The 23,792-nt window shown below is 38.2% G+C and overlaps 2 protein-coding genes across 2 annotated transcripts in view; one reads left to right on the top strand and one right to left on the bottom strand.

Annotated features, from left to right (window-relative positions):
• Positions 1-22,961, top strand: part of Trappc3l (trafficking protein particle complex subunit 3L) — a 44,214-nt gene extending 21,253 nt beyond the window's left edge. Inside the window, exons 4-5 of the mRNA XM_048354626.1 lie at positions 19,207-19,392; positions 22,842-22,961. Of these exons, the coding sequence (XP_048210583.1) occupies positions 19,207-19,392; positions 22,842-22,961 (306 nt within the window). The remainder of the gene's footprint in view (positions 1-19,206; positions 19,393-22,841) is intronic.
• Positions 11,455-16,234, bottom strand: Calhm5 (calcium homeostasis modulator family member 5). The gene is made up of 2 exons (XM_048354625.1): positions 15,657-16,234; positions 11,455-12,479 (listed from the first exon to the last, which is right to left on the bottom strand). The coding sequence occupies exons 1-2, from the start codon at positions 16,203-16,205 to the stop codon at positions 12,090-12,092; spliced, it is 939 nt and encodes a 312-aa protein (XP_048210582.1). The 5' UTR covers positions 16,206-16,234; the 3' UTR covers positions 11,455-12,089.
• Positions 22,962-23,792: the final 831 nt, after the last annotated feature.

Here is a 23,792-nt window from a genome sequence, read left to right as displayed (position 1 = left end):
TTTAAAATTTTAGAATTGGCTTCTAATCCCCAACCCCTTTTCTTTTACACAATTTACTTTCAGGGATAGGCTAAGAAATGTAATTGAAAAGGTACAAAATATGGGGGAATCTGGAATCTTTTTTTTTTTTTTTTTTTTTGTAGCCTTTGTCTTTCTGTATTCTAAAATCTTTTCTTTTTTTGTCTGTTGTGGGACCTGAACTCAAGGTCTGGGCACTGTCCCTGAGTATTTTTGCTCAAGATTAGCACTCTATCACTTTGAGTCACAGCTCCACTTCAGGATTTCTGGTGATTAGATAGAGATAAGAGTCTCACAGACTTCCTGCCCAGGCTAGCTTCAAACCATGACCCTCAGATCTCAGCCTCCTGAGGAGCTAAGATTACAGGCATGTGTCACCAGCACCTGACCATGCTAAAATCTTTTACTGATGTCATGGAGAACTGATTTTTGCTGATCCTCACATAAGGTGACTCATTAGGAAAGTGTATACTTCATTAGATTGGTATCACATCACTGCAATTGCCTAGCTGCCAGCTCCCCCAGATAACAATGTCACTTCTGCTTTCTAGGACATGGATGGAAAGGCAGTGACTAATGCAGGATACCTCCCATTCAGCTCAAATCTATTCCACCTAAGACAATCTTTCAGGAAATGCCAACAGTGAAGGGCAGAAAAAGAGGAGGGGTGCAGTGCAGAAGAGAGGAGAGAGAAGGGCAGCTATCATCATTGTGAGTTACAAAACCCACAAATCTTTTTTTTTAAATTTTTTTTTGCCAGTCCTGGGGCTTGAATTCAGCACATGAGCACTGTCCCTGGCTTCTTTTTGCTCAAGGCTAGCATTCTGCCAACTTGAGCCACAGCACCACTTCTGGCCTCTTCTGTATATGTGGTGCTGAGGAATTGAACCCAGGGCTTCATGTATATGAGGCAAGCACTCTTGCCACTAAGCCATATTCCCAGCCCAAAAAATACAAATCTTAAACCATTTGGATATCTTGTCACTGTCTCATACTACATTACTTTGTGAATAGCTGTTTGGGAATTTAGTTATTATTGTATGTGCTTTTCAACCTAGCCAAAAGATTGAAGTAGAAAAGTAAAACAGTGCAGGGCCTGAGTAGAATTTGAGACCTAGCCATTCCTGTCTGTGCACAGACCAGTAGGGGTGGAGAAAAGCCAAGTGAAAAGGTTGTTTGTGGATACAGAGATTCTGACAGATAAGAGTGGAAACAAGGCCAGATCAGAGAGTTGTTCTCAGCACACTGAGGCAGGAGAGAATCCGAGGCTCAAAGCACCATAGAAAGCCTTTTCTGGTCTAGAATTACTGCTTCTTTTACGTACTCAACTAAACAAAATAGAAGTTAGTCAGATTAAGCCTAACTATAAAACCTTGCCTGTCATTGCTATTTTTCAAAGGCTAACTGAAAAATGAATGATAAAAGACTATTAAATTGATTCCTTCCCTCCCCCACTTTTTCTACCATATATGAAACTAAGTGGGAGCCCTTGGTAAATAGGAACTGAATTCCACAGAAGTCACAGCCCAATGCAACATAAAATTCCAGAAGAGGCTGGCATCCTTGTGAGCTGAATGTCATGCCATTTTACTGGTTAATAACGTTTTTGAGGAGACAAGGGAGTGGAAAGGAAAAGAAAAGAAACTTTGTAGGCATAACATTATATTTCAACTATTTTAAAATGATTGTATTAACAGTAAAAATGACTAATAAAATACCTTAAGCGTTTCTACCATTAGTACTTTTAAAAGCGGTAGAAGAACTATTAAGAAGCAGTTTTTTTTTTTGTTTTTTTTTTAAGAAATGCAGCCACTTAGGCTTGATCCTCCCTACTGAGTAGGTAAGACTGCTTTATGTAACTCCACACCTATGTGATCTATTCTACTCCGTGACTCTGGGTGGGGTAGAAGAGTAAATGAAATAGAAGAAATTTTCTTTTGTGGAAAAGCATTTATATACAGGCACAAGATCTATGGATTTATAGAACTTTGAGTGGAACCCAGAAGCCTACACTAGCTGCGTATGGCACGGTGTGAGTAGAAAAGCACCTGCAAAGAAATTATCCTTCAATTTTAATTGGGGTGACACTTGAGTAATATCACTTGAGGCTTAATTCTTAGAGAATTCTGCAGATCTCTAAACTCACCTAGTGCCACTTCTCACCGTATGAATTTTTTTTTTTTTTTTTTTTTTTTTTTTTTTTTGCCAGTCCTGGGCCTTGGACTCAGGGCCTGAGCACTGTCCCTGGCTTCTTTTTGCTCAAGGCTAGCACTCTGCTACTTGAGCCACAGTGCCACTTCTGGCCATTTTCTGTATACGTGGTGCTGGGGAATCGAACCTAGGACTTCATGTATGGGAGGCAAGCTCTCTTGCCACTAGGCCATATCCCCAGCCCCTCGTATGAATATTTAACTTTCTCCTGGCTGACATCAAAGTATACAAGAAATGTGGATTCACCCAGGCATTTTTGTCCCCCCGGAACTACTGCTGCAGTGGCTCTAGAGAAATTTTGAATTTTCCATCTTAGCATATAAAAATTCACCGCTCTAACTTTCCTTAGAGATTCTTGGTTTTCCATTTGTTGGTTTTAGCTGCTTTGGAACAAGCTTATGAGAGAATGACATAAAATTGTAGGGAATTACCTCTGTCCTCTAAGGTTTTCTGTGTGTTTTGTTTTTCACTAAGCCTAAGCGTTAAATTGACATGAAATAGACCAATGGTAACAAGGCATACAAGTTTTTTAATCTAAGTTGTACATAGTATGGGAGCTTCCAATGGAAATACGGAACCACTTACATAATGAACTAGACAAAGTTGTTGTCAAAAGGCAAATGTGAAGAGATTAGAAAAGAGGAACTATTTTAATAAAGTCTGTACAAAATTCTCAATCGCAACTTTCTGTCCTCAAATCTAAGAATATTTTCTCATTGTAAAAGAGAGACATGCTTTTAACAAAACATAAAAGATAGGGTAATCTTGTGTCTTCTGTTTCTCAAATGTCTTTAGCTTTAAAGCCAATATTCCCAGAGTGGCATATTTGAGTGTGCCTAACTCCTTCATATAAAACCTTAGTGTGGGGGGTTGAAAACAGCAATAGCTTTCTGAGCATTTCATTGATATAACTATTTATAATAACATTCCTTACCGGGAGACGAAAACTTGGGAGCAAATATTGAGGAAGCAAATTCCTGAAGCATAAAGAAAGATCTATTTGAACCTAACAACTCAAAGGCATTTCAAGGAAGGCCCAACAAATTCTAGGCCATCCTTGCCTGCTGTGACTTGTAGATCATTTGGGAAGTATGATGCGGTCCAGATTTGCCTTTACTGTCAATGATACATCAATAAATAGTTATTGATCTTAGGTACTATGAAATTACCTAGAGTATTTAAAAAATCCTGATACTCAAGCTTACATTTGAACAATTAAACCACATTCTCACAAATGCTCTTCAAGTGTTCTCAATAGCTATCTACATTTAGAGCAAGAGTCTTGCCTTTCTTTTTCCCTTCATTTTCTTTCCCTTCTCTTCACTTTCCTTCTTTCCTTTCAATCTCTCTCTCTCTCTCTCTCTCTCTCTCTCTCTCTCTCTCTCTCTCTCTCTCTGTGTGTGTGTGTGTGTGTGTGTGTTTGTGTGTGTGTGTGTGTGTCCTGGGGCTTGAGCTCAGGACTGGGTACTGCCCTACTTGAGCTACAGCTCCATTTCTGGCTTTTTGGTGGTTAATTGGAGGTAAGAGTCTCAGACTTCCTGCCTGGGCTAGCTTCAAACCTTGATCCTCAGATATCAGCCTCCTGAGTAGCTTGAGCCACAGTTACCTGGGAAAACAAAGGTTCTCAAAGCATCCATAGAGCACTTGGGTGATTGCTGAAGAAGTGCAATGGCCTGAAAAGGCTACTAGTCCTCCAGACCCTACAACCAAATTCTACCAGTTACCTCTCATGTTATTTCCATGCAGTGCTTCAATTGAAAAAATATGATAAAATTTACTGGAATGAAATAGGAAAAAACTCCACAGATATGACTGAGATCCAAGTGTTTTGATGGAAACAAAGCCCCTCCACCAGTGGCTGAGAGGAAGAAAAAGAAGAGATGAAGAGCTGTGCTTTCCATATATTCACTCTAAAATAGATGGAAACTGATGAAATACAGATCTGTAACTACAGTATATTTTGACTGCTTTGCTTCAGGCATGGACAGGGTCAGTGAAACCCACTCATATTCAGCCAACTGTTTAAGGAAGCAAACCAACCTTTGTGGAACTCTGATTATTATCCCTCATGTTTCCTCCCATGACCAACAAAACCCCCGGGAGAAATAATTTTATTCTGTTGAAGCCATCAGCGATTATTATTACTGCAGAAACATATCCCTTTGTGTTAAAATCGAGAAATGGAATGTTTTTTTACAAAGCAGCCAGTCACCATTTTCTAGGTTATGGACATTGCAAAGGATGACTACATTTGAGCTACTTTTTAAAGAAAAGTTATTTCATATCACCTGAGTTTTTACTTTAATAACCTGACCATTTTCCTTGAAATAGTCCAGTGAACATGATTAGGTGAACTAACTAATTCATTTCCCCATTTTAATGCAATATTTTATTACAAATTAAGGTATGTAAGGATTTCTTTCTAATATTGATGTAGCTTCAGGTTTGGAAAATCTGAAATGATAAAAAGAGAAAGGAAGATAGAATCTTAAATATATAAAATTAAGTTTAGGAAGTATTCTACACCTTATATGAACTTTTTACTGAGGAAAATACCTTCTTTGTCAATGGTCATTCTTATCTTAAGGAAACGAAGCATACCAGGAAGTTGACCTTGCTGATACAGTGGAAGTATAATTAAGTGTGTATGTATAAGTGTGTATGTATTTACATATGTATAAAAGAGCTTTACATGTACTCAGGTAACAATCATTTAGAAAATAGAACAAGAAAAACACTGACAAAACAAAGTTCACAATAAGCTTGAAAAATGTTTGTGAGTTAAACTTAAATTGTGCCTAATAGATAAAAAGGATCCTCACATAAATTGAAGAGTACCCAAGTTCTTAGACAAGTTGATACAATAAAAAAAAAGTTTGACTCAGTATATCTAGGGAAGAGTCCCAAATTCTGAATTCATTCTAATCTGCCTTCACCCAAATGGCCTCCTTTATATTTTCAGAGCCCCATTCCTTGGTCACTGAAGATGGAATTCAGCAATCTACCTTTTAATAAGTCATCATGATGATTTTAATATGTGCTAAATTTGAGAACCACTTGGACAGTTGTTGCTTAGGTATTGGCTAAGATCTTCTAAATCTACAGACTTGATCCAGCATGTCTGGGGCAGAGTCTGTGCATTTCCAACCAGCTACCTCATGCTGCTGCTGCTGCTGTTCTTAAGGCAACACTGAGAAATAAGACTGGAAGATCCGTTTGTTTCCAGCTTACTCAAAGTCTTTTCTGTAACTTGCCCTTCTCTTATTTTGGTCCTCAGTATTAATAGCAAATAATAATTTAGTGTGTTACTCCTCTCACTGATATGTTCACTGTAAATGAAATCTAGCCCACAGTATTGTGGTTTTTTTTCAAACAAAAATTTAAAAATTATATTAAAAATGCTTCCCACGGTTTTTTTGTGTTGGAACTTTTTTGGAGAGCTATTTACTGAATTTAGCATTTGTTTAATCTATAGAAGATACTCCACTAACTGGAACCCAAAGAGGAATAAAACATCAAGTAAAAGCCTATGTACAGAGATAAGCTTTGTGTAAAGCTCTCTATAAATATAACTGCCTATTATTTTTCTCTTTGTATGAATTTTTATTCTTTTTTGTGTTGTCTTTAGATAATACTTACATCCATACATTTAGTTGATTAAATATTTATTTTAGCTCATGATTCCTTGGGTCAGAAATAAAAACAGAGAAGAGATGGTAGAGGGAGGGAGGACAGGACTGGACAACAAGCCAACAGCAGCAGCAGAGTTGGCACACATATTTGAGTAGAGTTTTGGATTTGGAGCCTTTTGTTCTGGCTTTTGGTTGGGATTCCTGCTTTTCTACTTTCCATGTATTTTACACTGAATTTCCAAAATGGCCTCCCCACTCCTGTGCCTGCCACAGAAGTGGACTGAAACATTTAGACCTGTTAGGATTTCACTCTCACTCTCCCTTCTCTATTCCCTACACCCTCCCTCTCCTCTCTTTCTCTACTTGAATATCTTAGATATCTTCATGGCTTGGAGGATTATGGATAATTAGACTTCTTACATGGTGGCTAGATTATTGACCATTGCATTTTGCTAAGGGATAAACTGAAATACTTGCTAAAAATCAAATTTTATGTTCTGTCATGTTTTTAATTAGTTATTAAGTTCAACTTCGAAGCATGGAGGATAGGACTTTGCCTCTTAATTGGAACTACTCAGATGTTAATTTAAAACATGTGATAGTTCACCTGGGGGTGTTGATCTGATTGGATTACAGTATACTCAGGTGGGTGGTAAACTTTCATTTCAGGGTATGTGTGCAAGAAAGTTTCTAAAGTGATTGTCATTTGAACCACTGGACTGAATAAGGGAGATCTAATCTAACGTAATGTGAACGGGGCCCATCCAATTCATTGAGGGCTTAGATAGAACAAAAAAGTGAGGGATACATTTGTGAGGTTCTTTGTGTCTTTGTCTCTCTGTCTCTTTCTCTCCTTTTTCTGTGTATACATATGTGCATCTCTCTCAATCTTTCTTCTCTTCTTCTCTCTCTCTCTCTTATATTCTTTTCCTGTTCCTCTCATTCCTCTTCTCTCCCTCTTAGAATTGTTTCACCCAACCACTCTTGTCTGAACATCGAAACTCCAGGGTCTCTAATCTTTAGTTTCAAACTGTATATTCCCAGCCCCTGTTTTTACTTCTTGGTCATGAGATACATGGCTTTGTTCTTCCATGTGATTTCATGATGGCATGCTGTTTGCCACAGACTGCTGTTTGCCTCAGAGAAATGGGACCAATTTATCATGGATTCAAACATTAAAAACTGAGTCAAGGGACTGGGAAGTTGGCTTAGTGGTAGCGTGCTTGCCTAGCATGCATGAGGCCCTGAGTTTGATTCCTCAGTACCACATATACAGAAAAAGCTGCAAGTAGTGCTGTGGCTCAAGTGGAAGAATGCTAGCCTTGAGCAAAAGAAGCTCAGGGACAGTGCCCAGGCCCTGAGTTCACAACTAAGGACTGGCAAAAGCAAGCAAGCAAACAAACAAACCAACAAACAAGATCGATCTTATTCCCTTAGGACTCATTCTAGGTATTTGTTTAAGTGACAGAAAGCTATCTAACACAAAGTAATATCTGAAATATGCCATGTTAGAAGAAATAGGAGTTTTCTGCTACTTGATGACTTTATTGGGTAGCAGAATTCAGCCTTCAACCCATCAGGCTTTAAATATCATCAGGCTTCAAAGTATTGTACCATATTTGAAATTAGCAATGCCACTGTTTTCCTGTTAAATTTAATAAGTCTAGTGGTACTTCAAAGCTTCTAAGTAGAAAACTGCACATGTATTTTAAAATATATTTGGATACATATATGCTTTATACTACATTACTAAAGGTGTAATGTGTTTAATGATGTGTCTATCAAACCTTATTTTTTGTAACCTTTGCCAGTTAACTTTTCTCCTCCTTTTCTATTGTTTGTAAATAAGCTGAATGTGTTCTAAGATGACTGAATTTATTAGGTGAGCTTGCAGGAAAAGTCAGAAATGAACAGAAAAATAGCTTATAAAATTTTATACAAATTTATGCATCATATTTCAATGTCCTTTGATGTTTTCCTTAAATGGGAATATACCAAGTTCTTTCAAACAACAGTCTCCAATCCTTTCCTGTTATAATACAGCAATAGTAGGATAAGCCAAGACACCCATGTTCATTGCTCTTTGACTTCAGAGAAAGTTAGAAGTTTGAAAAAGAAGTCAGCTTGGGCTTGGATTGACTGTAATGTCTTCCATAAGCTTCAAGTATGTGATTGCAGACATTAGTGTAGGTCTTCTAGAACATCCCCAGGTATCTCATTTCAGGGTGCTGATGTCTGATATGTGTGTAACCTTCTCTGGAGGGTCACCTTTGAGCCACTGGCTATGTCTCACCTAAAATCATCTAGGCCTCACCATTTTTTGGCCTGAAATAACTCAAAGCCACATAAGAAACCCTAGGGTTCACTTTAGGTTCAGGTCAAGGCTGATGGCCCCAAATTTCCTATGAATTAATTAGACTGATATTCAGCTGAAACCTCATTCTCTTGTGTCTAATTTGCTATAGGTTTCTCTTGAGAGCATTCCTTTCTAGGAAAACTCTTACATAGTTTCTTATGTTAGGCACTGCTTTTAGGGATCCTTACCTAAGACAATAAATTGGCTACACCTCTGAAGTCTCCTCAGACCAGCTTGTCTCCTTGCCTCTGGATACCTGTTCCCTATGGACATCTAAGAACAGAAACCAATTTGCTCCCTTCATCTCCACCCATTCCCTCCAAGGCAGTTCACAGGACAGATAAGGTCTCTTGAGCTTGTTTCCCTCCTGAGTAAAGTGCTCTTCTACAGTGATGGGGAGTAAAAGCCAGGATGAATACATGACACATCCGAGAGCCACCTATTCCAGAGTAAGAAAATGAACTCCTCTTCTTACTAAGCTGCAGAAAAAGTACCCCGGGCTTCTGGCTTGTTATTAGTCAGTCTGGAGATTCTTGATTGAGGCATCCCTGTCATGAGTAAGCTGCTTAATTGTAGGAAGCCTCTGGGGTTCAGGGTGACAGCAGTAGGCCCCAGAGCTTACTCATCAGCTTCTTCCTGCTTTGTAGAACTGCTGATTCAGACTTCAACCTAAACAAAAGATGCATGGGGACCCCTGGTTCCCAGGTGGCTTTCTTCAAGCTTAGCAGACTCTTTATGGTGGGCAAGCTCCAAGTTCTGAAGCAATAAGGAAGAAGGTTTGTGTTGTTGAGTTTCATCTCTCCATTCTGACATAGGAATTTTACCCAAATTTAGACATCAATTACAAACAGTAACTTCCTCTCCCCTGACAGACTATTACAAGTTCTATGTGAATTATAATTCAGTGGTTCTCATATTACTGTCCTCCCATTCAATAATCTGCTAAAGTAGTCAAAGAACCCAGGAAGGGGCTTCCCTTCTATTATCTGCTTGTTATTTAATAGAAGATTACAACTCAGTAACAGACACATAGAGGCAATGCCTAGAGAAAGCAAGGTACACAGAGTGTCTATGTGTTCTCTGGGCATGTTACCATCTGTTAGGGCAACCCAGAAGCTCTTAGAATCTTGACCTTTGTGTGGAGAGGGCTATGGGAGCTTCATTTGATTAAACCGTTCACCATTAGTAATCAATTTCACCTTCAGATTCTCTTTACTCTGCCTTTTCTCATCAGAGGGCTTAAGGGTAGGGCTGAACATTTCACCTCTCTTGTGACATGATTGGTTCTTCTGATAAATCAGTCCTCATCCTCACACTGTCCAGGAGATACTGACAACCCCAGATATACCATGGACATTCCAAGGGCTTTGGAAGTGCTGTGCCGGTAATGGGCATGAAAACAAAACATGGATTTCTTATCAATCACCACGCCACAGATATGTATTTTAGGTCTTATACCTGTGAGGATTTCCTTTCAATTTGACATCATGTTTCATGGTAGTGAGATGCTAAAATCCAGCTTTCTCTAACTAGTGTACTAGTGATGCAAATGTAAACCACTGCCTAAAACATGGCTCCCTTTCCTAAAGTACAATTTCATTCCAAGTTTTAAGAGAAATTTGTGCACACACATACACGTGTATATATTATATATCATGATAGAATCCAAATTCACATTCTTTTTTTTTTTGGCCAGTCCTGGGCCTTGGACTCAGGGCCTGAGCACTGTCCCTGGCTTCTTCCCGCTCAAGGCTAGCACTCCGCCACTTGAGCCACAGTGCCGCTTCTGGCCGTTTTCTGTATATGTGGTGCTGGGGAATCGAACCTAGGGCCTCGTGTATCCAAGGCAGGCACTCTTGCCACTAGGCTATATCCCCAGCCCCAAATTCACATTCTTAATAAATGTAAAACATTTTTTCTAGTACTATTTTGAATAACAACCCCAGACCACTAGTTATGGGTGACATACTCTGCAATAGTCTACATGCTTGTGTGCTCTCTCCTCTCTCCCAATTTATATGTTGAAACCTAATTCCCAAAGTGGTAATATTAGAAAGTATAGAATTAATGTCCTTAGAAAAGACATCCCAGTGACTTTACCTGCCCTGACACCCTATGAGGACACAGTGAAGAGTCAATGGACTACAACTTGAAGGACAACTTCAACCCTGATAATGCTAGCAACATGATTACTGAATTGCAACCTCTGAAGAGTAAGAGATAAATTTCTATTGCTTATAAACCACTCACTCTATAGTATTTTGTTATAGTAGCCCAAACAAACTAAAATACACTCATAGTTTGTGGGTCCTCAAGCCTACAACCCATAACATTAGTAGAGGTCCACAGAAGTGTTTTTAATTTTAAAATCACCATTGGTGGGAATGCAAACTTAACCACTCTGGACAGCAGTATGGAGGTTCCTCAAAATCCTAAACATTGAGTTTCCCTATGACCCAGAAATCCTACTCCTGGGCATTTATCCTGATTTGGCATCCAAATCAGGCCACTCTAAAGCCACCAACACAACCATGTTCATTGTGATATTGTTTGCCATAGCCGATATGGAATCAACCCAGTGTACAAATGGTTCAAGAAAATATGGTATACACACACACACACACACACACACACACACACACAAATTCTACTGTTCCATTAGAAAGAATGATATTGTACCATTTGTAAGGAAATGAAAAGACTTGGAAAAAATTATAATAAGTGAAGTGAGACAGACTTAAAGAAATATAGGTTGCATTGTTTCCCTTGTTTGTGGTAAGTAGAATGTGCCTATGTGGTAAAAGACAAAAAGAATACATTTGGACATGTTATAAAGCTCAATAGCTAAATGTATATGATCATATAAAATTATGTTAATGGAAATGAACTCCAAGAAATAGACGTGAGAGTTTTTCTTTGTTGCTGTTTTTGTTTTCTTTACCTTCTGTCTTGTTTGTTAGTTTATCTGTCTTTAGGAGAGTAAGGGGGGGGTTACAGAAAGGTTGGCACCAAGGTGAACAAATGCAGCAGTGATACTCACTAGACACTGTGTTGAAAATGAACTATACAACTTGTGGGTGGGGGACAGGAGGGAAAAACTGGAAGAAAATGAGGGAAGGGTGACATTGTGCAAAAAGAAATGTACTCATTATCTGACTATAGCCCCTCTGTATTTCACCTTTGCAATAACAGTAAAAAATATATTATAAAAGAAATGAACTTTCAGTCCAAGGAACATGCTTTAACATATAATATTCATATATTTGTGTAGCCATGTAGGAATGTACATACCTATGTACAAATATAATTATCACTTGGTCTGTGAAGGCAAATGTGACAGAGTCCACAAAAGTCATAATGCAGCAGTGCATACATGTGGAAAACTGTAGACATCATACTCTTGTAATTGGCTGTTTCTTTAGAACTGAAATCTTGAGATTCTGAGGTAATGATTTTCAAGTGGAAGGAACCATTTCATATATCTTGAAAGGCAGTAGAATAAAATTACACAAGCATTCCTCCCATGTTGAATACAGCTATGGACCTTGTTGGATGTCCTAGTTCCTCACAATCCACTACTTCAGACCACAGATACCATGGCCAGTATTTACAGAGCCCTCCTTGCAAAAGTCTATGTACTGAATTCTAAAATCTTAGAACCTTGGATCAATGTGTGGGCCCACTGAACCCCATCCTCCACCAAAGTAAGAGTCTGTCACCACCTTGCATCAATTTGAGCATATCCTGACACTGTACTTGGAAGTTTCAAATCAGTTTCCCAAATCTGGCAATACCAGGTTGCTATTGATGCAGTAGGAAGCTGTCAGGATGAGTATGCTCCTGGACACTTCACGTCAGTGATAGTGGAGGAGCTACAGATTGTGGGCCGAACCCACAAGGACCATTGCTGTCTCATCGTCCTGGGAGCAAGAAACCACGCCATCTTCCACCACCCTGTGGAGGGTGCTGTAGTGTTGCTGGCTTGGGTAAAAAGAATGCAACTCTGAAGCCGCTTCCCAGGCAGCAAAAGTGGGCATGGGAAAGACATCTGGTCTCTTGTTTTCGAAAAAGCACTTCAAATTCCTCTCACTCAGTTTGTTGGCATAGTCCAGAAATGTATTTTCCAATTGCTCTTTCTCCTTTTGTGCGTATGTCTTCCAAAAACTTAGCTGTAAATGGCTCACATTAGACCGACAGCGTGCATAACAAGTGGTGACCAGAGAGAAGAAGGATGCCGAACAAATCAGGATCCATCCTAGAATCTTAGGAAGAGAGAGAGAGATTGAGGGCATGTAAAAGCAGAATGATATCACAGGGAACAGTACCACCCAGAGGTAGTATTATTGGAATATATCTAGCTAAATTAATACAAGTCCTTACCATAGCTCACTGGAAATCTTAAACTGTTCAACACTTTTCAACAGTCAAAATGGAGTTCAAATTGGCCTAATATCTAATCACCTAACTAAGACTATTGCTTTGTAAAATAACCACAAGGCTAGCAAATGGAAGAGAGTAAAAAGTATAGTTATAAAGTACTGGATAAATCTACCAAATAGTATTAGCTATTAGATGAAAAATCTCTGTGCATGAGTAGTCATGGTCTTTGAAGAAATGACCAGTTTATTAGCCAGGTGTTTTTAAGCATTGATATGTATATACATTGCTAGTGTGTGTGTGTGCGTGTGCGTGTGTATTCTCTCTATATCCATATATAATAAATAAAATATTTATAAATATATTTATGAATATAATACATAATAAAATAATATATATAATTCTTATTTTCATGTGAGTATTTGCAGAGGGCAGCAGAAAGTTGTTACTACTCATATTGAAGAGAGACAGGAGGCTAAAATTATATTTAAAAAATTAAATCCTATCTAAATACTGAGGACAAAAAATAATCATTCTTGATCTTGAGGATTACTTATTCTCAAGTTTGGTCATTAAAATAAAAACAAACTCCATGTTGCTTAGCTATGAATCTGCTGATTTTTAAAAATTATTTAGAAACAAAAGCCACATCACTAAATTTTGGTGCTCAAATTCTATTTTCCATAATTAAAATTAATTTAATATTTGGACAACTAGCAGATTTCTTTGAAACTACCTCTTGATATCTAGTTCAATTGTCTCTTTGCAGATGGCCCATTTGAAACAATAATCTGCTGCTATACCCACTAAGACCATTACAAAACCACAAATAAGCTTTAGATCAGTGATTCCCAAGCTCTGTCTCAGACTTGAGGTGATCAGGGTCTCACCTTTTACATACATGCCAACTTTGGACTGATGCTACTTAGGTTTAAATCCTAGATTCCTCCTCATTGTGGATGTTGTCTGTGCCTCTCACAGTTTCTTCAGCTCTATGGTAAGGGTTCCCCACCTCAGAGGGCATTTTGGGAAATCCAGTGAAATTTTCCTGGACCTTTCATTCCTCTTTCTCTACAACTGGACCTGGTATAGTCTACCTTACCTCAGTATCTGAGCTAACTCTAGCTGAATCTGAAACTGTTTGGTCAGCTTTGGGTCATTGTTCCCCTTTTTATGAGCATTGACTTGCTCTTATCAAATGTTGAATCTTGTCCTTCCTCTAAATTCACAATATACACTGTCTAATTAGACTGCATTGGATGCTCCCCTTTCAGTCTCCAATGCATTCCTCTTCTGCAAGAGCCTTCTTACCCAAACTCTGACAGTTTTCTCCTCAGCTTGGAACATTATGATGTTCTAGAAGCTTTATGTCCAATTACATCTCTTTAAATATCTCAACAATTCTTTAGAGTAGGTATTATTGTCTCTCACAATGAGAAAACTAGATCTATATATGTAGGTCAGTAGCTCATGGGTGGCAGTAACAGAGTTCAAATCCAAGGCCAGCTAAGTCTAAAACTGAGCTCTTTCCACTTCTATCTTAAGAACAGAGCTGTCTAGCTGGATTTCTTGTTGCCAGACCCCACCCATGGATACATGCACTTTTCCACCCCCACCCACATGCTCAAATTATTGGTCTGGACTGTATGCTGCCTCTTGCCATGTGAACCTCACGGTCAGCATCTGCTATTGCTACATCAGCCTTCATCCACATCTCTCAGGTATCCTCCCATAGAAATTAGCCTCAGGTCCTTTTCATTCTGCTGAAAAGTCAACAGGTCATTGTGCCCAGTCTCAGCTATGACAGGATGTGCCTGTGTTTACAGAAGAAAAGCTTACCCAGTGCTAAGTGTGAACCTGGCACTGACTGAATGGAGCCTAGTGCCCGAGGACATAAACCGTAAGTCATGTGTTCTGTCATAACATTTGTAATTATTAGTTTCCTTCAACAAAAGGAGGGACACATTTAGGAGTTTGGCAGGTTTTAATCAAAATGTACTTTACACCTAAACAGAAGATTTTGTTTGGGGGCCATTTTGGGCTTATTGGTTTACAAAGAAAATATGGCTTTGCTGCCTACTACTTTGGAATGCATCATTTTAGGAACAGACTGCCTTGGTGTGTATAAAAGCAGATCTTGTTGAAAAAATTATATACATATGTATATACACTATTTTCAACGCATCTATTCTAAAACAAGCAGAGTTTCTGACAAATGTTGGTCACTCCTGCTGCTTGTTTTGATTTGGAAAATAATATTCCCACTATTCACAAGATCTTTGCATCTTGGTTTATGGTCACATACCTGGGGAGATGACTGGCTAAGGCTTCCTTGTGTCAATTAAGTGAAGCTTAAGTTTTCTAGTCCTAAATAAAACTCTCTCCAAATGTATGTTTCTAAAGTAACACAAGAAGTTCTTTAGCTGTACAGCACAAAGAGTAAAATATGTCATCTCCCTAGTGAATATGGTCACTCTTCACTGAAAGTTATTTAAGGACTACTGAGTCCTTCTTTATATGGGCAATGCTTCTCAAGTTTGTCAATATTATTTATACACAGAAATAGCAATTGCGGGAAAACATTCAAGTGAATCTCTGTGGTAATTATGTTACAGACAACAAAAGTAGTAGCTCAGATGGCTCAGGCATATTTCAATAATATGTGTTTGTGTTTCTCTGAGAAACCAGTTTGAAAATAAATAATTGATAGAAGACAGTAATTCTTAATTACAGCTCCTCCATTAACACACAGTTTAAAATTGGCTGTTATGCATTATTTACAAAATCAACCCAGAGAGGTTGTTTTAAAGTACTTAAGTATTTACATATGCATAACTCAGAGGATGTTTTCTTTTCAGAAATGGAAAAGATAATCCAATCAGCAATTTTACTGAGCCATCCAGCTTCTAAAAAGCTTTTCCTGAGACTGTCTTGGTGCTGCACCAGATATCAATTTCCATCTAGTTTAATTATCCGTGCAAAACTTGGGCTCCACCCTAAGAGAACAGAGAGAATACTTTTAACTCATGCTGTGAGAGACAAAAAGATGAGTTCCTTCTTACCTGAGACTGGGCTTGAAGAGACAGCTTCACTTCTTCATTGTCCATGGGCAGCATGCTTGCTTTGTCACAGGATACTTTGTATAGTTCTTCCCAGCATTCTTTGGGCTTGCCATGACAAATTAGTTCCAGAAGTCTTGAACTTTTCGTCCCGCTCATGGCACATTCATAAAACGTCCCATTAAGCAAAGCCACAGAAAGCCACATCACTGGAGCCACCAAAGAACTCAGAGTGATCTGTCCTAGGACATAGAAGAAGCGGCACTTGTGGCCCCTGGGGAAGATTTTCCTGGGATTTACACAACAGCCTGTGAACAGTTTCCATGCCTTGTTGTTGAGAAAGAATCCAAGGATCAGTAATACCCAGGCAGGAGCAAAAAGGAAAACCAACCCATAGGCCATATTCTCAGTGCTACAGGGGCATTTAAAAGCCACCAGTGAGAACAGACGCTCACCTCCCAAGGTCAGCAAAGCCATGAAGCTGTAGCCAATAGCAGTTTTCTGGTTAAGAAAGAACTTTAAAATGCTCTGAAACGCATCCATGTTGAACATACACAAAGAGGGAAAATGCTATGCTCTTGCGATTGACACCGCAGCTGTGGCTGTGGCTGAGTGAGGGTGGAGTTCTTTCTTCATTAGAAACAACAGTCCTCCTTCTCTGGCTGAATTCAGCCAGATAAGGAAACAATGTCATTCCCTAGGAATGCATATTTCCCAACAATGTTCAGATATTGCCTCCTACTGGTGGATGCTGGGCCATGAGCTGGCTGCCTCAACACAGAATTCAAGTAAATTCAAAGTGCATGGACTCCTTTTAAAATATCATTTCCATGTGCATTGGATTAAAAGTCAGAAAGGAATTCTTATTCAAAGGAGTTTAGAAATTTTCCAGTGGGAGGAATCAACATTAGCAGAAATGGGTTTCAGTCAGTTGGGAAGCAAATCAAATCTCCAAATGCAGACTTTCAAGATCATTTACTCTCTTGATATGTGACTGACAATTTAGAAGACAGAGATTTACTTTATGCCTTCTTAAAGTGGGTTGAGTTCAAAGATTTGCACCATATTTTACAAGTTAGGGTATTTTAAATTTATATGTGAGAGTTTTAAGGACAGTTGGAATTTTGAACAAAAACAGGAGCTGTTATTATTTCTTCGCTGGACTAGCCTAGTAACTTTCTCCATTAGTAACTCTTCATTAGTAACTCTGCATGCCCACTGTACCCACCATGATAAAATCTACCCTCCATGTTGCTACAGAGGAGATCTCTTTTTTTTTTTTTTTTTTTTCTCAAAATTTTATTTGTTTACAGAGAGGTTACAGTATCATACGTTGGGCGTTGGATACATTTCTTGTACTGTTTGTTGCCTTGTCCCTCATGCCCCCCGAGATCTCTTTTTTTTTTTTTTCTAAACTACTTTCTTGTTGTTTTAAAGGTGACATACAGTGGGGTTACCTATACAAACACCAGGCAAGGAGTACATTTTCTATTGCATAGTATCTCTCCTATTCCTTCCCTCCTCTCTCCACCCACAGATTAGTTGACTTTGAGATTAGTTGCATAGTTGACTTTCCTTGGTGCTCTGTGTAACCAGTGTACTCCACTGCTGTATTTTTCACCATTTTCCTCTGTTTCTGTGCCCTCCCCACACCCTTCCCCAGATGTGCATGTGAATAACACCTTATGTAAGGTAAAGAATACAGAGTTAAATGAAAGAATGTAGCAAACGGAAAAACATATTAAGAAAAAGGTCCTTCTTCCATATCTTAGGAGTTCATTTCAGTAAATGACTTATTTTATATACATCTGGAGAGGTGCTTAGGTATTGTACCTTTGTGATTCTCTCCTATGACTATCTTCTTTGAGTCTCACTGTGTGTGAGTATCTAGAATTTTGTGTAATTGGTCATATCTTAATGCATTTTAAATCTAACTTCTGCATATCAGGGAGAACATGCACCCTTTGTCTCCAATCTTGGCTCACCTTACTTAACATGATTTATTCAAGTTCCATCTATTTCCCTGCAAATGACATTATTTTATTCTTTTTAATGGCTGTGTAAAATTCCATTGTATATAGGTACCACATTTTTTGGGTCTACTCATCTATAGTGAGGCATCTTGTCTGTTTCCATATCTTGGCTATTGTGAATAGTGCAGCAATGAACATGGATGTGCAGGTGTCCTTATCACATCTTGGCTCATGATGCTCAGGGTAGATGCCTAGGAGTGGTATGGCTACATCATAGGGAAGGTCTACATTTAGTTTCATAAGGAACCTCCAGACTGCTTTTCAAAGTGGTTGTACTAGTTTACATTCCCATCAACAGTATAGTAGAGTTCCTTCTTCCCTACATCCCCACCAGTATTTCTTTTTGCTAGAATTCAAAATGTTGACCCAACCTAACCACAGTAAGATGATATCTCAGGATTGTTTTCACAGAGGAGATCTTTAAAATAGATACCAATCCTATATTAACCTCTTCCCATATCTAGAACTCGGCTTATTAAATGCTAACAGTACTCATGCATTCCCGTACTAAACATTGCATCAAACAGAGAGTGGATGTTCATTTGGTAACTGTTTCGCAAATGGATATTGAACTCACATCGTACTAGGCATTTGGAAGACATAATATGTACTGAATGAATGATGAAAGAACATCTTAGGGTTTCACACTATGAATATTTAAAGAAAAAAGCTTCCATTTCTTTCCCATGTTGCTCTTAATTTAAAATATTAGTTAATTAAGACATTTGAAAGATGATATAACACATCAAGCTGATATGTTTTCATTAATTAACTACAGACCTGTGTGTTTTGTGAAAAGAAACTTCCCTGTACTCGAAGCCAAGGAACTAAGTTATACTACAATCTTGGCTGTATCATTTTGCTTTTCTGAAACACAGAAATGCTTGCTCATTTGAAAAAATAGGAGGTCAAAAGAAATACACTCCAAGATTTCTCCCATCTCTCCTTTGTAAAATTCAGGTCTTATAAAACATCATTCTTGGAAATTACTTATGTCTCAGTTTGTTTTGCCTACCACTATCCCTTACTCCTTCTCAGAGATCTGTTGTCTACAGTAATATGATTCTACTTCCAAATACATCCTTAGGTGTCATTGATCCAAAGCTTACTTGGCTTTAACCAGGACTTCCCTGTTGGGGCATATATGCCTGAGATTCCCTCTCCTTCAGGACCTTAGTTTTGCTAATATTAATTTGTCCATGATTAATCATCTTTGGATCTCCCACTCTCCTAGAGGATATGCATTTTTTAAAAATTTCTCAAAAATAATGCCTTATGGTAGTTTTCTATAAGCCATAATGTATCCCTTAGGATTTTCCATACACTAATAAAAGGATTAAATACCCTCACATGGCACGGGGTGAGTAAACTGTAAGGCTAAGTGTGAGTTCAGACATCCTCACTGAAGACTTGTCTTAAATATGAGGCTTCAATGCCTGGAACAGAGTACTTAGTTGTCCAGCTCATAGATATTTGTTCTATACCAACAGCTATTAATCATTCCCCCTCTTTATTTTTAGGTTGCTTTCAAGATGTACTTGGGAATTACGCCAAGTGTGACCTGTCACAATTCAAGCAGAAATGAGTTTTCCCTGATTCTAGACAAGAATCCTTTGGCCGAGTTTGTAGAAGAGCTGCCAGCTGGGCGATCTTCTCTGTGCTACTGTAACTTACTCTGCGGGGTGATCAGAGGTGCCCTGGAAATGGTAAAAAGGAAGAAAAAAGCATGTACTTCATTTTTTCTACTTGTATTAGTTATCTACTCATAAAACAAATTACCACAATATAACCAATACACCATTTCTGAGTATGAGAAATTTGGGATCATTTCAGCTGGGTGATGGGGTTCAGAATCTTCCATTGCTCAACACATGTGGACCTGAGTTATTAGGCAGGGTTACAACCTCTGAAGTCTTGGTTGAAGTTGGAGACTGCTTCCAAGCTCATGCAGATAACCTCAGGTGCTTTCTTAGCTATTGGCTAAGAATCTGCATGGATTTTCTTGCCATATAAACAACTTTGTAGGTCACAAACTCACCATCACAGCATAGTAACATGTGTTGCCAACCCTGGTTTAACATGAGAGAGGAATAACTGAAGGCATACATGTCAGGCCATTTTGGAGGTTGGCTCCCATACCTGAATTACTCATTGGTATAACTAATACAAGTGTTGATATCTGTTAAGTGCCCGGCACTGACAATGTAAAGATGGACACGACACAGTTGCTGCCCTTTAAGAATCAGAGTCATATATATAAAGAAGTGTGGTAAATATCTAGGGTAGGACCTGAGTCAGGAAAGGTATCTGTTAATATTTAGAAATGGAACTAGGTTTTGAAAGACAAATGATAGGTGAAGGGCTTGGGTTAGATAACAGGGGGAAAGTGATATTTTAGGTAGAAAAACCTAATTGTCCAAATGTGCAAGTAGAGTATTTAATTCCAGGAAACAATAACTTGAATTAATTTGGCACAGCTGACACAAAATGAGGAAGTGAACTTGCTGTGAGAATGAGGTTTCTATCCTTTACAGAAGTCAGATAAAAGAAGGGATTTTTGAGTTCTACACTGAGAAATTAGAGTCAGTGCAGGTTTATCAGTTTGAAATTTTGAACTTTGTGTTCTAGAAATTTTCTTCCATTGTCAACACATTGGACAATAGAAAAGGGTCCGGCTTCTCCCCTAGCCCTGTGCCCAGAGGACCAAGGCTGAAAGGCAGAGAAAGAGGCACAGTTAGGAAGCCTATGAGGCTAATCTCAAGCAAAGGCAGGACAAAGTCCATAGAGTAGTCATCATGATCAGTCTGAGCAATATTTATGTAGGTAGACAGGTTGTCAGCTGACTGAAATGGACAAGACTGAAAAAAAGGATTCAAGAATAACTTTTAGTCAATGGAACAATCTGTAGGTGAGGTTATACTGTTAACCAGGAGAGAAAAAGCAGGAGTTCAGTATCTAACACAGAGAGGGGGGAGGTGAGAGAGGGGGGAGGTGTGTGTGTGTGTGTGTGTGTGTGAGAGAGAGAGAGAGAGAGAGAGAGAGAGAGATTGGGGACATCCATGTCTGAAGCTCATAGAGGGATGTGACTGAAGAATCATTGGAACCTGTCAACAATGCATTGGGAGAGGCTGTGGAGAGAAAAGAAAAGGGAGCCTCATATAGGAAGCAGTGAACTCTGAGTAAGTTACGAATACAAAGACTGCAAAGGATATCAACAAAGTGTAGATACCCATGACAAGACATCAGGAAATAATGGAGATACAAAATTAAAGGAGAAGAGGATAAACAAGATCACCATCAACACAAAGGTGACATGACAGAAGACCTCAAAAATAGTCACACACATTATCAAAAGACCCCAGAGAACCTTGGTAAAAGTTTTTATCTGGAAAGTAGAATGAGAAAACTGTTTGTCATAGAATGATGAACTGCTATTGGCATCTTTGGAAGAAGGAAGAGTCAACAAAATCTCATTTTCTCCCCAAGAATCTTTGCTGTTAAGAATGGTGGGGTCGGTCTGGGAATATGGCCTAGTGGCAAGAGTGCTTGCCTCCTACACATGAAGCTCTCGGTTCGATTCCCCAGCACCACATATATAGAAAACAGCCAGAAGGGGCGCTGTGGCTCAGGTGGCAGAGTGCTAGCCTTGAGCAGGAAGAAGCCAGGGACGGTGCTCTGGCCCTGAGTCCAAGGCCCAGGACTGGCAAAAAAAAAAAAAAAAAAAAAGAATGGTGGAGTCACCTAGTAACCAAAGTCTAGGCAAGTACTGACCTACTCAATAATGAGCTGCATATGTAATTTCAAAAATTGTCTTTAAGTAGTTGTACAAAGAAGCTGCCATTTAACAAAGCAGTTGTGAATACAATATATCTTGATCAGTGTCATCATCAATTTTAACTATTGTACAAAGAAGCTGCCATTTAACAAAGCAGTTGTGAATACAATATATCTTGATCAGTGTCATCATCAATTTTAACTATTTTTAACAATTGGGGAAGGAGAAGGAGGTAGTTCAAAAGCATAAAGCAATAGAAACAATGTATTATTCACAAAACTTCTTCATAATTCTATTCTAGCACTTTTGGGGGTTTATATATCTATATTAGGATATAGACATCGATGTTGGTGTAGATATAGATAAAGACAGTAAAGTGAAACTCACTGAACACTGAAAGAGAGGGGGAGAAGAATGAGGGTTTAGGAATATAGTGGAGTGGGAAAAGTTGTTCTATGTATACTGTGTGCACCTATGGAATTACTACAGTGAAATTTCCTTATGTCCTTAATATATACTAATTAAAAGAAAATTGTAAAAAGAAAAGACTGAGGATAAATTTGGCTTCTGTGTTTCAAAGTGCCCTCTACATTCTCTACTTGGTACTAAGTTCCACAAAGGTTGGTATTTGTACTCTGTATGAGGCAGGTAATTTGGCACATGGAGATGGATTCAATAATTATTACTTATTTGCTAAACTCAGACATTTTTAAACTTGTGATTGTCTTTATTAGGTGCTTACACTAATTTCTGTTATTTATCCCAATAAGCTTAAATAATTCTGAACAAATTCTGTACGAGGGGTGGTTGAGTTTAATGAATACAGAAATGAGCTCTAAGAATTTACTTCATTGTCTAAAAAAAATGGAAAATCCTTCCAAAAAAGAAAGCCAGCTATCAAATATTCATGTCTGTAGTTTGAATCTTTAATTTTATATTTATAATTTATTTAGTTGGTATTTTTTTCAAAGCAGCAAAAGCCATAAGTGATGGCTAACTATTGTAAAATAAGTTATTATATTATTTAGGAGATGACAGAAAGTTTTATGGCCGATCCATTTGGGAGGAAACTTTTAAGAATCCATTTATCCTTGAAAGTTCTACTGGATCAAGCACATTGAGTAAAGGCTATCTTTTTTGGAGATGGAGCCACAGTCCAATTCCATGCATGAGCAAAGCTCAGCATGGTGTACATATCTGGGTGTCCCAACTATTGAGGTTGTCCTTCGCTTCGTAGATTCACTTGACAGAGGTCACAGGCTGTCCAACCATCTCTGGACAACACAGTCATCTGTAGAACACACTGTATTTGAGAGATGAAATATTTAGAGATTTTTGAAAACTGAATGCAACACTCCTGTTTCTGTTTTTCTCTCCTAGGTTAATTTGGCTGCTGATGTTACATTCTTGCAAGACAGACTAAAAGGCGACAGCGTGACAGAAATAGGAATAACATTTCAGAAAAAGCTAGATGAGAAGAAATATAGGCGGAAAAAATGAAGACTAGTGTGCAAACATTGCACAGGGTGGCCAGCTGAGGAGTGGATGCAAGCTAATCATACACAGCCACGGGGTTTTTAATCACTTCCTAGCATGGGCTCTGTAACGTTTATACATCAGACAGAAATTTGAAATGCCCCTAGTTAAGCTTACACATCACACCTTTTCAAATATCTTGTCCATAGGACTTTATATATAGGCAACTCTTATATGATAGCAAGCATGAGTATCACATATTACATAATCCATCCTCAGAGAGTCCATTCCATTTATTTACTCTAACCAAAAGGGGAAAAAAGTACCACCTATATAAAAAGTTGGTGTATAGGTGTCTAGTATTATCTCTTCACTGGAAAAATGTATTATGTAATATAGCACAAAGTTTACCATATAATCGAGGTTTGTAGATTCTGTAGATTGCACTTGCTATAGAAATAGTTCTATTTGTGTCATTCCATATATTTGAGACTGTACAGTTGGGGGGGTTTTCATATTTTCATTGCCTTGCCTTTTAGCTTCAGCCTCAAGAAGCTACTTTTGACCTGTGATCACTAAGAAAAGCTATTGATGATTTGGATGTCAGTTCTTGAAAATTTAAAAATAGCATTTCTTTTTAATTTATTTAATTTTTAAACATCTATTCTTAACCAAAATTCCTTTCTTTTCTTATGAAATATTGCTACAGTAAATAATAGTCTTTTGAGAATATTTTCTTACTCCAAAAATTATTCCCTTAGAATTCAAATAATCACTTTTGTCCCATAAAAAACTTTACAATGAATATTTTGTCAGTGACCAGAACCTACTTAAAATTCAAAAGTTACTGAATTA

The sequence above is a fragment of the Perognathus longimembris genome, chromosome 9, assembly GCF_023159225.1.
Source record: "Perognathus longimembris pacificus isolate PPM17 chromosome 9, ASM2315922v1, whole genome shotgun sequence".
Classification (NCBI taxonomy): domain Eukaryota; kingdom Metazoa; phylum Chordata; class Mammalia; order Rodentia; family Heteromyidae; genus Perognathus; species Perognathus longimembris.
Note: the sequence above shows the minus strand (reverse complement) of the source record. Positions and strands in the feature narration are given on the sequence as shown.

Excerpts from the sequence above, each read along its gene's own strand:
- Calhm5 (XM_048354625.1), bottom strand. The coding sequence starts at position 16,205 with ATGTTCAACATGGATGCGTTTCAGAGCATTTTAAAGTTCTTTCTTAAC. Across the intron at positions 12,480-15,656 it reads CTCTTCAAGCCCAGTCTCAG|ATTCTAGGATGGATCCTGAT; the intron begins GTAAGAAGGAAC and ends TCTCTTCCTAAG.